The 14,028-nt window shown below is 56.6% G+C and overlaps 5 protein-coding genes across 5 annotated transcripts; 3 read left to right on the plus strand and 2 right to left on the minus strand.

Moving 5' to 3' along the window:
- Positions 1 to 1,201: 1,201 nt before the first annotated feature.
- On the plus strand, positions 1,202 to 3,163 carry SCHCODRAFT_02481161 (glycoside hydrolase family 5 protein; the record flags this gene model as incomplete). The annotated part of the gene is made up of 7 exons (XM_003035757.1): positions 1,202 to 1,353; positions 1,406 to 1,439; positions 1,488 to 1,622; positions 1,673 to 1,791; positions 1,844 to 2,131; positions 2,185 to 2,653; positions 2,702 to 3,163. 7 exons carry the CDS (start codon positions 1,202 to 1,204, stop codon positions 3,161 to 3,163), a joined length of 1,659 nt encoding a protein of 552 aa, XP_003035803.1.
- Positions 3,164 to 3,647: 484 nt separating this feature from the next.
- On the minus strand, positions 3,648 to 4,121 carry SCHCODRAFT_02743231 (uncharacterized protein). The gene is made up of 3 exons (XM_003034940.3): positions 4,079 to 4,121; positions 3,974 to 4,030; positions 3,648 to 3,893 (listed from the first exon to the last, which is right to left on the minus strand). The coding sequence occupies exons 1-3, from the start codon at positions 4,097 to 4,099 to the stop codon at positions 3,729 to 3,731; spliced, it is 243 nt and encodes an 80-aa protein (XP_003034986.1). The 5' UTR covers positions 4,100 to 4,121; the 3' UTR covers positions 3,648 to 3,728.
- Positions 4,122 to 4,369: 248 nt separating this feature from the next.
- On the minus strand, positions 4,370 to 7,273 carry SCHCODRAFT_02607460 (glucose-inhibited division protein A subfamily). The gene is made up of 13 exons (XM_003034939.2): positions 7,190 to 7,273; positions 6,945 to 7,142; positions 6,842 to 6,897; positions 6,622 to 6,787; positions 6,286 to 6,575; positions 6,135 to 6,237; positions 5,781 to 6,080; positions 5,563 to 5,721; positions 5,280 to 5,467; positions 5,173 to 5,222; positions 5,010 to 5,119; positions 4,732 to 4,889; positions 4,370 to 4,644 (listed from the first exon to the last, which is right to left on the minus strand). The coding sequence occupies exons 1-13, from the start codon at positions 7,266 to 7,268 to the stop codon at positions 4,501 to 4,503; spliced, it is 2,001 nt and encodes a 666-aa protein (XP_003034985.1). The 5' UTR covers positions 7,269 to 7,273; the 3' UTR covers positions 4,370 to 4,500.
- Positions 7,274 to 7,380: 107 nt separating this feature from the next.
- Positions 7,381 to 9,597, plus strand: SCHCODRAFT_02607463 (uncharacterized protein). Its single transcript, XM_003035756.2, has 10 exons — positions 7,381 to 7,491; positions 7,536 to 7,585; positions 7,632 to 7,693; positions 7,743 to 7,884; positions 7,935 to 8,081; positions 8,132 to 8,148; positions 8,199 to 8,340; positions 8,394 to 8,583; positions 8,667 to 8,749; positions 8,836 to 9,597. The coding sequence occupies exons 1-10, from the start codon at positions 7,478 to 7,480 to the stop codon at positions 8,985 to 8,987; spliced, it is 999 nt and encodes a 332-aa protein (XP_003035802.1). The 5' UTR covers positions 7,381 to 7,477; the 3' UTR covers positions 8,988 to 9,597.
- Positions 9,598 to 10,413: 816 nt separating this feature from the next.
- SCHCODRAFT_0255964 (uncharacterized protein) lies at positions 10,414 to 13,903 on the plus strand (the record flags this gene model as incomplete). The annotated part of the gene is made up of 16 exons (XM_003035755.1): positions 10,414 to 10,513; positions 10,582 to 10,587; positions 10,637 to 10,719; positions 10,773 to 10,792; positions 10,852 to 10,927; positions 10,981 to 11,296; positions 11,352 to 11,551; positions 11,597 to 11,653; positions 11,675 to 11,736; positions 11,789 to 11,867; positions 11,973 to 12,088; positions 12,259 to 12,542; positions 12,599 to 12,831; positions 12,890 to 12,973; positions 13,029 to 13,552; positions 13,603 to 13,903. 16 exons carry the CDS (start codon positions 10,414 to 10,416, stop codon positions 13,727 to 13,729), a joined length of 2,367 nt encoding a protein of 788 aa, XP_003035801.1. The 3' UTR covers positions 13,730 to 13,903.
- Positions 13,904 to 14,028: the final 125 nt, after the last annotated feature.

The following is a 14,028-nucleotide window of genomic DNA, read 5'->3' on the forward strand; positions in this document are numbered from 1 at the left end:
CTGGCAGACGCAATCTTGGCGCTAAGTTCCAACACAATGGCACTCGGAAACCTTTGGACACGTACAAGTTGCATCGCTGGGTCCGGGTGCTCGTAGAGTGCGGGCACCAGCAGCCGCTCGACAGCGGTGCGGGGCATTGCATCGGCCGGCGGCACGGGGAGAGCCGCCCTTTCTGTCCTAAAAGGGAACCGGGCGCCGTTTGCCACGGCCCTCGATCAACCCCGCAAAGTCCTCGGCATCGAGGACGAAACACCGAGAAATTGAAAAGCGTGGGCTTGCGCCTTGTCCTTCGACGTCCATCACCCCCGCGCCCCATAGGTTTCGCAGCTGCTCGTCGTCCCCGGTGACGACGACGCCCTCGCTCCTTTTCTTCATCTTCATCTCCCCGCTTCTCCACAATCGCCGACGGCGCACAGCATCTTTGTGAGCTTGTCACGTCCTCGCGTGTGGCGGCAGCTGAAGGCGGCACCCAGGTCTTCAATTTAATCGCGCCGGTCTAGACGACCTCGTTCTGCCCCCCATGTCGTCCACCCCAGTGACGGCGACCACGCCCTATGATCCAGTACCCCGCCATGAAGCCGACTCGCCCGCGCCCGGCCAGCATGAGTCTTTCGCCAACCAGCAGGGCGCTGTCATGTCGGAGACGAACTCAATGGACATCCCTTCTGGCGCTGCTCAGCCTCGCTTCATCGGTACCGCCCTCTACGATGATCCATCTGGCCCCCACGTTCGCGACTCCTACATGTCCTCCGGCTCTCCCTCACTGCGCGACCAATCTGTGAACGATTCCGTATACGCGCTCAACGATGGCACCTTGGATTCTCGAAGGCCCCTCGCGGACACCCTCTACTCGGGCGGGTACAGAGACGATCCCGAACAGTTTGACGATCAACCTGGCGTGGCGATGTCACCCATGAACTCGGATCGAAGCCGGTATCTGGAAGAGAAGCGGGCGACATACGCCGCTCCGCGCGCAAAATCAAAGCGCATAATGATCATGGCCGCGGTCGCCGCCGTCATCCTCCTCATCCTTGCCATCGTCATCCCCGTCTACTTTGCTGTGGTCAAGCCGAAGAGTGACAAGAACAACCTTGCGAACAACGGAAGCGGCGACGACTCTTCCAGCGATTCCGATGGTACTTCTTCGAGCGGAGGTGGGAAAAACGCGATTGTCACCGGCGGCGACGGCAGTGAAATCACTATGGAAGGCGGCGACAAGTTCACCTACTCGAACAAGTTCGGGGGCACATGGTATTGGGACGACGAGGACCCGTTCAATAACAACGCTCAGGCGCAGACGTACACGCCTCCGCTCAACGAGTCGTTCAAGTACGGCGAGGACAAGATATTCGGGTATGTCTTTGCCAGTGTCGCGCAGGATTAGCGTCTAATCTATATGGACTAGTGTCAACATCGGCGGTTGGCTCGTCCCTGAGCCTGTATGTAGCTTGCCACGTCTTCTTGATGGTTGCTGATGGCGCTTCTAGTTCATCGCTCCGTCTCTATACGAGCCATATGTCAACAACACTACCCCCGCGGTCGACGAGTGGACGCTCTGCGAGAACATGCGGAATTCCGACGGCGGCATTGATCTTCTGGAAGAGCATTACAAGACCTTCATCGTAAGTGACTGACGCCACGCTACCGAACAGTGAACTCATGTTGCTTGCAGACCGAGAAGGACTTCGCTGAGATTGCAGGTGCCGGTCTGAACCATGTTCGTATCCCCATCGGTTACTACGCCATCGAGACTCGTGGGGATGAGCCCTTCCTTGCGAAAACGTCCTGGAAGTAAGCACTTCGCTATCGTGTTCCAGGACGCCACCTAACGCACCCCCCTCAGATACTTCCTCAAGGCAATCAACTGGGCAAGGAAGTACGGCTTGCGCATTAACTTGGACCTCCACGTATTGCCAGGGAGTCAGAATGGCTGGAATCATTCTGGCAGACTCGGAGACATCAACATGCTTCTCGGGCCTATGGGCTTGGCCAACGCCCAGCGTTCCCTCGACTACATCCGGATCATCGCCGAGTTTATTTCTCAGGACCAGTACAAGGACGTTATCACCATGTTCGGCGTCACGAACGAGCCGCGCGGTCCTATGATAGGCCAGGACCAGCTGGAATCCTAGTGCGTTGCCCCGCTAGCTTCTTTGCCACGTCAGGCACTGACGAGGGGTGTAGCTACTACCAGGCCTACCAGATCGTTCGCGAGGCTAGTGGCACTGGCGAAGGCAAGGGCCCGTACATCAGCTTGCACGACGGCTTCATGGGCCTCCCGCAATGGGAAGGCTTCATGGAAGGCGCCGACCGTGTCCAGCTTGACTGGCACCCGTACATCGCCTTCAACGACCAGTCGGACGCGCCGATGTCGAGCTATGCCGGCAGGCCCTGCGACACATGGGGCAAGCCTATCAACCAGTCGATGTCTGCATTCGGTATCACGGCCGCTGGCGAGTTCAGCAACGGTGTCACGGACTGCGGTTGGTGGCTCAATGGTGTGGAGGACGGTGTTCGGTATGAGGGCACGTACAAGGAGGGCAACTTCCCTCGTGTCGGGTCGTGCGACGACTGGATCAACTATGATACGTGGGATGATGACATGAAGGCGTCGGTGAAGCAGTTCGCGATGGAGAGTATGGATGCGATGCAGGTGTGTACATCATGCGTCATGTTTAGAGTAGACGCTGACTATCCGCAGAACTGGTTCTTCTGGACGTGGAAGATCGGCGAGTCGAAGACGCTCGGCAAGGTCGGCTCCCCAGCCTGGTCATACTCCCTCGGTCTCGATCAGGGTTGGATGCCCACGGACCCGCGAACGGCATACGGCTCCTGCGGTAACCCAGCTCCTTGGGACGGCGAGCTCAAGGCATGGCAAACAGGCGGCTCAGGCGCCGGCTCGCTCGCGTCCACGGTTGCCTGGCCGCCCTCGACGATCAGCCACGGCGGCGCACCAGACGAGCTGCCGACGTATACGCCGACGGGCTCGCTTGTGACGCTGCCGGGCCCGACATTTACCAGCGCGCCCTCGGTGAAGGTGGGCAGCGGGTGGAACAACAATGATGACCAGACTGGCATGATGACGGACGCCGCGGGCTGCTCGTATCTCGACCCGTGGGTAGGCACGACCGCCGCGCCGCCATCGCCCCTCTGCACATCATAGTCGACGCCACTGCCCCCCTCTGCTTGCCTTTGGGCGCTTGGGAAGGTCGTGCGCGTCAACCTCATCTCATGCGCCTTCCCTTCACCTCGCCTTCACCCCTCCCATCCTACCCACCCGCCTGTACTATACGCGGTTTGTACGATTGCTCCTACCTTACCTCTCCCGCCTACGTCGGCGGCCCTACGACGCCCACCTACCGGGCTTCCCTCAGGCCCACCTGGACTTGCTCTTGTGTCTCATACGTATACATATCGCTCTCGGTGTTTTGTAAGTACCGCACGGACAGACTGGCATATTTATCCATCCCCTTTGGTTATCTTACACGGTCCCCTTGGGCTAGTTACACGTCCTCATTGGTTGGGTTCTGTACGTTGGTATGCGCTCGCGTACAACCCATCCTATAGCCTCGGATAATGGAGATGTTGATATCCTGGCATGGGATTTCATTGGATTTCGTGTGCGTCCGATTCGGTGGCTATTCGTACAAAGGGTTGAGCAGACTTCCTTTCCCCTTCCTTATTCCCCTTTCCTTTCCCTATGACTTCGACAGCGCGAGCTTCAACCCTTAATGCTCCCCGCTTGTCGTAGCGTAACGATCCTCGAGATCCTCTTGCCCGCCGAAACCTCCTTCGAAGTCTCTCTCGGCGGGCTTACTACTGCTAGTCGTCGTCTTGGCGGAGGACTCCTTCTTGTCGAGCTCCGCACGGAGTGCCTTGAGCTGTTCCTGCTCCTGTAGCATTGTCAGTGTTACTGCTCAGTCTAAGGACTGACGATGTTTGAGGATGAGGTGAACAGGATCCAGGAACCCACCTTGGCGTGAATGAAGCGCGCCTCTTCCGCGTTCTCGCGCCCCTTCCAGTTGGGGTCCTGTGCCAGTCAGTAAGATGCCCATGACTTGAAATGGAACAAGGCTACGTTTGCAGTAGTTCCGGACATGGTGGTCAGAGTAGAGAGTCTCGATTCGGCAGAATGGACCAAGTTCAACTTATGGGTGTAGCCATGACGTCGTGCACCCATGGACCTACAGCCCCAAACAGGGTCAAATTTCTGTTGGCCGTAAGAAGCCCACGAGCATCTGCTCATTATATTGTCAGAGAAAGAATACGAAAGAAACTTTGTCATGGGCATAAGGAGTGACCATGAGCATTGAAGAGAGAAAGCGAAGGGTCAGCACGCGTTCTCCATGCGCGAAGTGAGCCCTGCCAAAGTGGCACTGACGACGCCCAGAAGAAGGGCTGCAAAGTGGAGTTCTGATTACACGATTAGAAAGTGCTGGACGTCCAATAGATCTACATATAGATGGTAGTATACGAGGGAAACAAACAATAAGGTGAAGCTCAAGCGGCTGCTGCGATGGGTTCGGGTGCAGTCTCAGACTGAGGCAGATAGCAGCCTCGCGTTGGTGAGGGCTTTTGCCGTGCATGTCGCATCAGAAGAACGATGGAGATGGGTGTGATGCCCTCCATTCGACGGGCGGCGCCCTGCAGATAGCATGAGTGAGCGGGACAGCAACGAAGACCGAGAAATGCAATGGTCGCAGTAGAGACGGCCAAGAGAAGACTACTCACAATCGTTGCCGGCCGCACCTTCGCCAACTTCTCCTTGACTTCACTACTTAGCCCGTCTACAGCGTCGTAGTCCATCTGCGGGTCGAGTGTGAAGGACTCGTCTTGCAGGAAGTCCTTCAAGTCTTCTTCCTGCCGAGAGATGTAGTGCGAGTAGCGACCTACGAGAGGTGAGTGAATTATCGAAAGAGAGGTGAGCGAATGATCGAAAGAGAGGTGAGCGAATAGTTGAAAGAGAGGTAGGCGAATGGTCGAAAGAAGTCTGCAAGATGTACACGCACCATCGATATCCACCCGCGCCAGCGTCTGCGGGTCGTAGTTTGCCAGCTGCGGGATAGCACCTACGAGGTCGGCCGTCGATACGTTGGGGTATCCAAGGAGGTCCCAGCCGCTACAAGAAATTATGTTGGCGCGAGCCCACACGCATCTCTACAAAAACCATACCTCCGATACACGCCGTCTCTCTGTACTGACATGCCATGCGATACCCAAGCCTGTCGCGAAGTCAGCATTCTTATTTCGATACCCCCGAATACCACTCTACGACTCACCTGCGGACTCAACCTCGTCTCCTTCAACACCCGCGTAACCTCCTCAACATCTCCACACGCCCTCTCATATGCCGCCCACCGCGCGTCGTCCACCACACCAACCTTCCGGCCGAGCGGCGTGAGGCGCATGTCTGCGTTATCACTCCGGATAGTCATGCGATATTCGGAGCGAGAGGTGAACATGCGGTCTAGGCGAGGGTGTCAGTAAGGCGATAGAGGTACAATGCGAAGAGGGAAGGAAGCTGCTTGAATGCAAAAAAGAGGGCATGGAAGGCAAACTCACATGGCTCTTCGGCACCCTTTACGATGAGGTCGTCAATCATCACGCCAATGAACCCATCGGCGCGGCTGATGATCATAGGTGGTTTGCCCAATGCCGCAAGACCCGCATTTATCCCCGCCACGATTCCTTGCGCAGCCGCCTCTTCGTACCCGGTCGTACCTGCAAGACCGCTACATTAGCAAACTCGACCTCCACAAACAAGTGCGTACTCAACATACCATTGATCTGCCCGGCCAAAAACAGCCCGCCAATCCTCTTCGTCTCCAACGACGCCCCCAGCTCCCTCGGGTCAATAAAGTCATACTCCACCCCATACGCCGGGCGCACGATCTTCGCGTTCTCTAAACCGGGAATCGTGCGCACGAACGCCTCCTGCACGTCCTCGGGCATGCTGTTGGAGATGCCGTTCGGGTAGATCAGGTCGGAGTCGTAGCCCTCGGGCTCGAGCCAGACGTTGTGGCTTGTCTTGCTGGCGAAGCGGAGGATTTTGGCTTCGAGGGAGGGGCAGTAGCGAGGACCTGAGTAGAGAGTGTTCAGTGAAGTAATGAGAGGAATGCTTGAGGGTTAGGCACCTTTGCGTGTCTCCTGAATATGTACGCTGCGGTGGAGGTTATCGCGGATGATTTGGTGGGTTTCTGATGTCGTGCGGGTCATGAAGCAGCTTATTCGATTGTCCTGGTGGAAGTGAGCATCACTTCACTGATGGAAGTCGATACCACGTACCGCATTATCCACAGCTTTATGCAAGAAGCTGAAGGGGGAAGGTGGGTCGTCTCCGAGCTGCTCAGGCATTTGCGAGAAGTCGATGCTGTCCTTTGCTAGTCGTGCGGGTGTTCCGGTTTGCAAGCGACCGAGTTTGAAGCCTGCTGCAGCCAAAGAGGCGGAGAGACCTATTGACGGCGCTTCGCCCATGCGTCCCGCAGGGAAACGCTTAAGGCCGATGTGGATCTCGCCACCCAGGAAGGTGCCCGTACATATCACCACCTGCGAGCACGGTATGATGTCGCCAGAGTCTGAAGGCATGAGCAAGATACAATGAAGACAATATAGGCGGCATACCTAGCTTGACGCCAACAATCTTGCTTGGGGAACCGTTCAAGGATGGTGGGACGTCGAAGACGAGGTCGAATACACTGCCCGCCCGTACGTCGAGGTTTGGATAGTTGTTGAGCGTTCCTTGCATATTCGTCCTATACAACACACGGTCCATTTGAGCTCGCGGGCTCTGAGCAGAGTTAGTCCCGTCTCGATCATCGTGAGTGTGCCGACACTCACTCACCCATAGGGCCATGCCTTTAGACCGGTTTAGTATGCGGAACTGTATTCCGGCCTTGTCTTGGGGGTGTCAGCTGGGTGTATGCGCATATATGCAGCTTACGCACCTGCGACGCGACCCATCAGGCCGCCTAGCGCGTCGACTTCGCGGACGAGAGTGCCCTTGCCTACACCACCGATCGAGGGGTTGCAGGACATTTCCCCAATAGTGGCAGGGTTTTGTGTGAGTAGTATCGTGCGTGCGCCAGTGCGCGCGGCGCCTGCAGCAGCCTCACAGCCAGCATGTCCGCCTCCAATGACACAGACTGGTGCTGAGTGAGCGACAAAAGACGCGGAGAGGGGCGTTGCCCACCGTCATAAGTGCCAGTAGACAGATATCGGTGCAGCGCAGGTCGCAAGCTACGGCAGGCACGCGCGCGGGACAGCAGCATGATGGTGGTCGGGGACAAGACGTCGAGAAGTAGATGCGCGAAAAGAAAGACTTCCTAATGCGGAAACCCGGGCGTCGGCCGAGCACATCCCGGCGATCGAAGCAGGCCCGACATCGTCGTCGCGTTTCTCTTCGCCGTCACGCTCTGTCGCGTCCTCCCCCTGCGCCGCTCACCGTCGTCCGCCGCCTTGCGCGGTGCGCGCGCGATCCATGGATGGAACCAGGTATGGCGGCGTCTACAGCCCTCGACGTAGCTCACACCGCCCAGCTCGGTCTTTCCCTTCTACGACTCGGCCAAGTTCAATGATGCCCTCAAGAGTGCGTGCGCGTTCATACCCACAACGTCCTCCCTAACCCCCCGCAGGAAACAAGCCCGTCGTAGCGGCCATATGCGCCAGCTACATCTCCACCTTCGCTGGCTACCCTGTCCGTCCTCGCCCGCCCCAATGCCACATACCCGCTCACACCCTCTCAGCTCGACTCGATGAAGTCTCGCCTGCAGACCACCCGCCATGCCGTCTCCATTCCTCAGCTTGCGATGCTTGTCTACCGCGACGAGGGCATCAAGGGCTTCTTCCGTGGCATATGGATCCCGCTCCTCACCATCTCCTTCGTCCGTGCGTCATTTCCGCACCCCCCTCTGACGCACCTCCAATCCATCCCCTAGGCGCCGCGAGCTTCACGATCTACAGCCGCACGAAGGAAAGCTTTGCAGAGCGCGGCGTGCTCGCGCGCGACAGCATCGTCGATGCTGCCCTCGCTGGAGGCGCCGGCGGCGCCATGTCAGGCGCGTTGATCTCGTTTGGCAGCGCTCGTACGTTAATTCCCCCTTCGTGTACAAGGGACCTGCTGACGCTCCCGCAGCATTCGAACTAGTCAAGGTAGACCGAACGTGATGCACCCTTCGCTTCCCCGTTCTCACCACGCACAGGTCCGCCGGCAGCTTGAATTCTCCATCGCTGAAAGCAAGGGCGTCCACCTTCAAAAACCGCCCGGCACCCTACACGCAGTCAAGGAGATCTATCAACGGAATGGTATACGGGGTCTCTACACCGGCCTGAGCCTGCATTGCCGTAGGTGTGCCTCCATTCCATCGCGCGACATGTCTCTGAACTTCGTTCTGCAGTTCGCGATACGTCAGGGACGATGCTATATTTCTTGGAGTACGACGCGATGCGCCACGCCCTGGGCCGAGATAGACGAGGCGAGCAGCACGAGACGCCGCCCTGGTTGCCTATTCCCCCGTCGCTTGTGCCCTTTGTCTGCGGGTCCCTCTCAGGCGTCACGAGTTGGGCGTTGATCTATCCCCTGGATGTGTTAGTATCGCGTTTCTCACTTCTTACACCTAATCGCCTTCTCATGCCCCTCACCTGACCCACGGCTAACATATCTCGTTCAGCGTGAAGACGAAGGTCCAACAACGTGCACTCGCGGGCGACAAGTATAGAGGACCCGTGGAGACCTTTACACGCCTTATAAGAGGTGTGTACCCTCCTTTCCTTATTGCATCCCACTTTCCTTTTCTTTTCCATATGATCCCGCTGACTCTGCATCCCTCTCCTGCGCAGGCCCCGACCCCGCCAACCCTAAACCCCTCGTTGCTGGCCTCGCGCGGATATATCGCGGGCTCGGCGTGAGCGCGCTGCGCAGCGTCACTACGCACGGCCTGCTATGGACCTTCTTCGACCTGGTGGCGAACTATATCGACGCGCTGCCGTGAGAGGGATGTAGGCGATGCAACATCGGCGCAGGAGATGTTATGAAAGCTGGGGCGAGGCGGCGTTGCGGGGATCGAGTGCACGAAGCGGCGCTGCGGGGATCGGGTGCGCGAAGCGACGCGGGGATACAAGCTTGCCGTGAGGAGGTACGGCGAAGCGGGGGCTCGAAGTGATGCTTGGAGCAAGGCGACCAGAAGACTGCTCATGGGACGCACCGCTGAAGAAGAAGGCCCTGTCGCCTGACGCTCGTTGCCGCCAGCATGACCAGAATCCCGCAGCCCGACCGCCTCTTGCCACTGACCGATACCTGCCACCAAACGCTCGCGGGAAGGGCTATCGCGCGTCTGCCGCCGCCGACCTATCGTAGGGGTGCTATCCCTCCAATTGTGGTGGTGCCATTGCTATCATGGGCTATCGCTAGCCTGCGATTGGCGGCACCGAGCCTGCGACTGACATGGTCATGCTGGGGCCACGCTTGTGTACATACGACGCTCATGTCTTGGAAAAATACCTCTACTGTCCAATATAATAGCCTACGCAGTGTACATGGTTGCAACAGAGAAAATAGGTTCTCACCGCTCGCACAAGGCGTTGAATGACCGCATCCCAGGGCGAAAGAAGTCATAAGGACGGAAGCTCCTCAACGAGGTTCAAGAACAGAGTACATTCACATCTGCGTGGGCATTCATAGGTTTGCGAGGCAATAAATATTGAGACCCGTAGGTCTACCACTCCGGAAAAGCGTGTCATCCTTGTGCAGGGGCCATGCTAATCTTCTCTGTATCGTTCCAAATTTTTCGTATGTCACCCCGAAGGGGACGATGGGCTAACAGAGACTCAGAAGGTCATTGCACCACACCTGGGTCTCAATATTCCCTGGCGCATACTGCAGGAATATCGTAAGCCAATTTTGAATAAGCGAAGCATAAAGGCGACGCGTGGATCGTGGTCTTACGGGTGGCATATTGATCGGTACGGCCTCCGATTGGCTGGGCCTCGATATGCCCTTTCAATCGACCCGCGGTCTTTATCGAAAGCTGATTCAGGATATTCCCTCGATAAACGTGCAGTAAGCGCGGGGGAATATTGAATTCCAGGTGTGGTGTTGGCAGAATTTTAGAGTTTGATTCAAGGCGGAGGGTGGAGTTGTGGGTCCAAGCACCGTGGCTTTGTGGGTCCGGCGAGTTGGCAGGCACGTGCGGACTTCAACTTGGCTGGAACTTTCATCGCCTGGATCCTGTGCGAGCTCTCCGTGCGTCTACCTACTTTCTGGAGTCAACCCACTTGTATTTGCTCCTGCTATCGACTCTGGAGACGACCAACAGTTTCTGAGCTTGGGCCCGGAGTCAGCGTGACTCGTACGGAAGTTCCCGAAGATTGGTGCCGACGCCGCTCATCCTCGTCAACCTCTTGTTCGAATCTCCCATCATGCAGCGAGAGGCGACTACGAGCGGAGATACACCTCCCGATGAACAGTCTAGAAAGAGGAAGATAGACCGAGCCTGCGACTTCTGTAGGAAGAGGAAGAGTAAGCAACGCAAGCACGCGCGCGCTATACATCTCATGTCTTCAGCATATTCATCGCCATTCTTTCAGGTCGTTGTAGGTCGCAATATTTTGATCTTCTGTCCCCTATACTTACATTGGCTAGGTGACGGGGACAAGATATCTCGGAGGCCCTGCTCGAACTGTACACTCAATAATGCGAGTTGTACTTACCAGGATACGATCAAGGCGCGTCGCAATAAGCGGGTGCTTGTACAATACGTGGTCTAACCGTAGTTCAGCGGCAAGTCTTCAGCAAAGCGTACGTATGGCCAGAGTGCCTAAGCCGCAGCTGTCTTTTGAGCCCAGTTTATTTGACAGCTACGTCGAAACTCTGGAACGGCGAATAGAAACTCTGGAGCGCCGAAATAAAGAGCTCGAGGACCTATTGGGCGTTGTAAGAGCTCACCTAATCCGACGCCTTCCCCCTTCCTGATACGTGCTACATAGCATCAGATTGCGGCAACAGGGAACGGCGAAGTGGACGACCGACCCAGCTCATCCACGACCAATGCGACCATCCAGCACACAATCAAGTCAATCGTCTCACAAGAACAACTGCGTAACATGGCTTGCGCTATGCTTCGCTTGGGCACCCAGGGCCACGAACCCGACTACGGAGTAACTGAGGGCACAGAGCAAGACGCTCTGGAATATAATCCTCAGGACGACGAGCTGTCCACGCGCATGCAGAATGTTCATATCACGCGCTCAGTATTCGACAGGTTTCTGGGCAATAAATTCCTCGGGAAAAGTAGCTCCGCAAGTCAGTCGACGACCCTTATATCAACGATGACCCCAGGATACTGACCATTATATAGATCTCCTATTGAAACTCATCAGTCTCAAGAGGATCGCCAATGAGCCCTATAGGATCCCGACGACCTTTCTCGAGGGCCGTCGCGCAGAGTACTGGACTGCGAGACCCTGGGAACTCGCTCTCTTCTCTACGGATCCTGCGCACTACACATTTCCAGATGACGACCTCATGAACTCGCTTATTGATCTCTATTTCGACAACGTACAACCCTTCTTCCCCCTCCTTCATCGTCCTACCTTTGAACAGGGACTGCGAGACTTGCAGCACCATAGCGACCACCACTTTGGGTCCGTCGCGTTACTGGTTTGTGCCCTAGGTGCGCAGTACTCGGACGATCCGCGTGTTCTCTCGGAAGAATATGGCCGGGACAAACTTTCGAGGGGATGGTGCGTTCTCGTTCACGCCGACGATTTCCGCTCAGGTCTCAACTGTATCCAGGAAATGGTTCTCCCAGGTGGAAAAGGCGCGTAAAACTGTCTTCGGTGGCCCAAACTTACTCGAGATCCAATCCTACTGCGTATGTGATGACCATCTGCATCTGCGTTTGGGTATTTTAAGTCAATTTCGCTTTCCCCAGCTTTCTATTCTGTTCATGATCCCCGCATCCAACTCAATGACCCAGCATATATGGACGCGGATTGGTGTCGCCATACGTTACATCCAGGACGTCGGTGCGCATCGGCGAATGAGACAGCGTAATCCGACTATCACGGACGAGCTGTGGATCCGTGCGGCTTGGTGAGCGCTTGTGCCGTGCCGAGATAGCAAGCAAGAGTTGACCAGGTATAGGATCATAGTCGTGCTTGACAGAAATGTTAGCTCCATGTTGGGCCGAAACTGCGCAATGCCGGATGAGGAGTCAGTCCCCTATTGAGCCCACTGCCAAAACGTCAGCTGACTTATCATAGTCTTGCTATCCGCTACCCAATGGATGTCGACGACGAATACTGGCATGACGCCAGCAATCCGGAGCGCTCCTGGAGGCAGCCCAAAGGGAAGCCTTCGAATGTGTCCTGCTTCATCGCACAGATGAAGCTCTCGCGGATAGTAGAGATGGCCGTGAGGACGCTTTACGGGACTAACAAGTATGGGTCGCTTGCAGAGGCCTGGGGCGAGCAAGGCTGGGATCGTGACATCGTGCAGGAACTCGACTCTGCGCTCAACAAATGGTTGGACGACATCCCGGAGTTCTGTACGTGTTTTTGCGTGTTCATCTCCGCCGACGTCCGTTCATCTTTCAACAAATAGTGCGCTGGAATCCGGAAGAGCCTGACCATCGGGTCCTGAAGCAAGCGGCATATCTGCACTGCTCGTATCGGCAGACCCAAATCCTGATCCATCGCCCGTTCATCACCGCTGCCAAGAAGTCGCCCCAACCTTCCCTGCCTTCCCTGACAATCTGCACAACGGCGGCGAAAGCGTGCGCGCACGTCTTGGACAGACAGAGGCAGGTCACCGGCTCAGGGTCGTTCTATATATCGGTACGCAGAACATCACATATCGCGGCCTGCAAGTTGTCTGACCTATTGTATGAACAAGTTCGCAGCAGCCATATCGGCCATCGTGCTGCTCGTGGGCATGTGGACCCGCGCGAAGCCACGGGCGAGCCGGGAGCAGCTCAGGGTGCGCGGTTCTGCAATAACATCTCGCATGGCCGGCTAATCTTTTCGGTGGACAGGAGCTGAGCGACATCCAACTTATATTGGACTACATGAAGAGTATGGAAGATCGCTCAGCGACGGCCGGGCGGACGTGGGATGTGCTCAACGAGCTTCGCTCGATCGGAGAGACGCCGGATTCGCTATTGGGCAAGCGTCCGCGCGATGGAGTGGATGGAATCTCGCTGGAAGACCCGTGGCCCTTGCCGGCGTCAAGGCAAGAAAGCTCGGGGCTCGCTCACACGAGCGCGTCGGATCCTCCGCCAATCTCGTCGATGGGAGGGACGGACGAAGCTCCCTCGACGCTAGCAAACGACGTGAATGCCAGCGGCATGTCTTCGTGGTTTTCGGCCACTGCGAGCGGACCCGGGGGTAGCGCGAATGACGCGACCTTTGACCCGCTTGCTTCGTGGTCATTCGAAAGCACTGGACCGTTGTCTGACCAGGACGTCGCTCCCTTATATGGCATGCCTACCGACGGTGCACCGCACGGGTTGGACCAGGACAGTATGGCAATCTGGTCGTCCTTGCCGCCTGCCTTCGAGTCGGTGGTTTCAGTCATGTTTACTGCATATGAGCTGACTACCCGTACAGTCCGAACGATTGGTTGACGTACCTCGCGGGGCTAGAAGAGGCGGCAAATGAACCATTTATGGGCGGGCCAACTCCATACGCAGACCCGGACGTGCCGCAGGGTAGTCAGTCGGGATACTCGATATAACATTCGCAACGTCCCACGCGAGCCAGTGCTGTTGACACACGCAGACTACCTCACCTCGCTAATCTCACTTTACCGCACCTCATCGCGATATGCCCACCTAGAGACCTGTTCCGAGTCATGACGATACTATCGTGTACACTAGCTAGAAATCAATGATATATCACTTCGTGCGAGATGGCGTCGTTCCGTTAACCTCTGCTCACCAGATGATCGATGAAGCATTGCTCCTGCGCTATAGCCTATAGCTCACGTTCAAAACGTGAAAAGGGCAATAGGTCATCGATAGGTGGGATCAGAGG

The sequence above is a fragment of the Schizophyllum commune genome (assembly GCF_000143185.2).
Source record: "Schizophyllum commune H4-8 unplaced genomic scaffold SCHCOscaffold_1, whole genome shotgun sequence".
In the NCBI taxonomy this organism is placed as follows: domain Eukaryota; kingdom Fungi; phylum Basidiomycota; class Agaricomycetes; order Agaricales; family Schizophyllaceae; genus Schizophyllum; species Schizophyllum commune.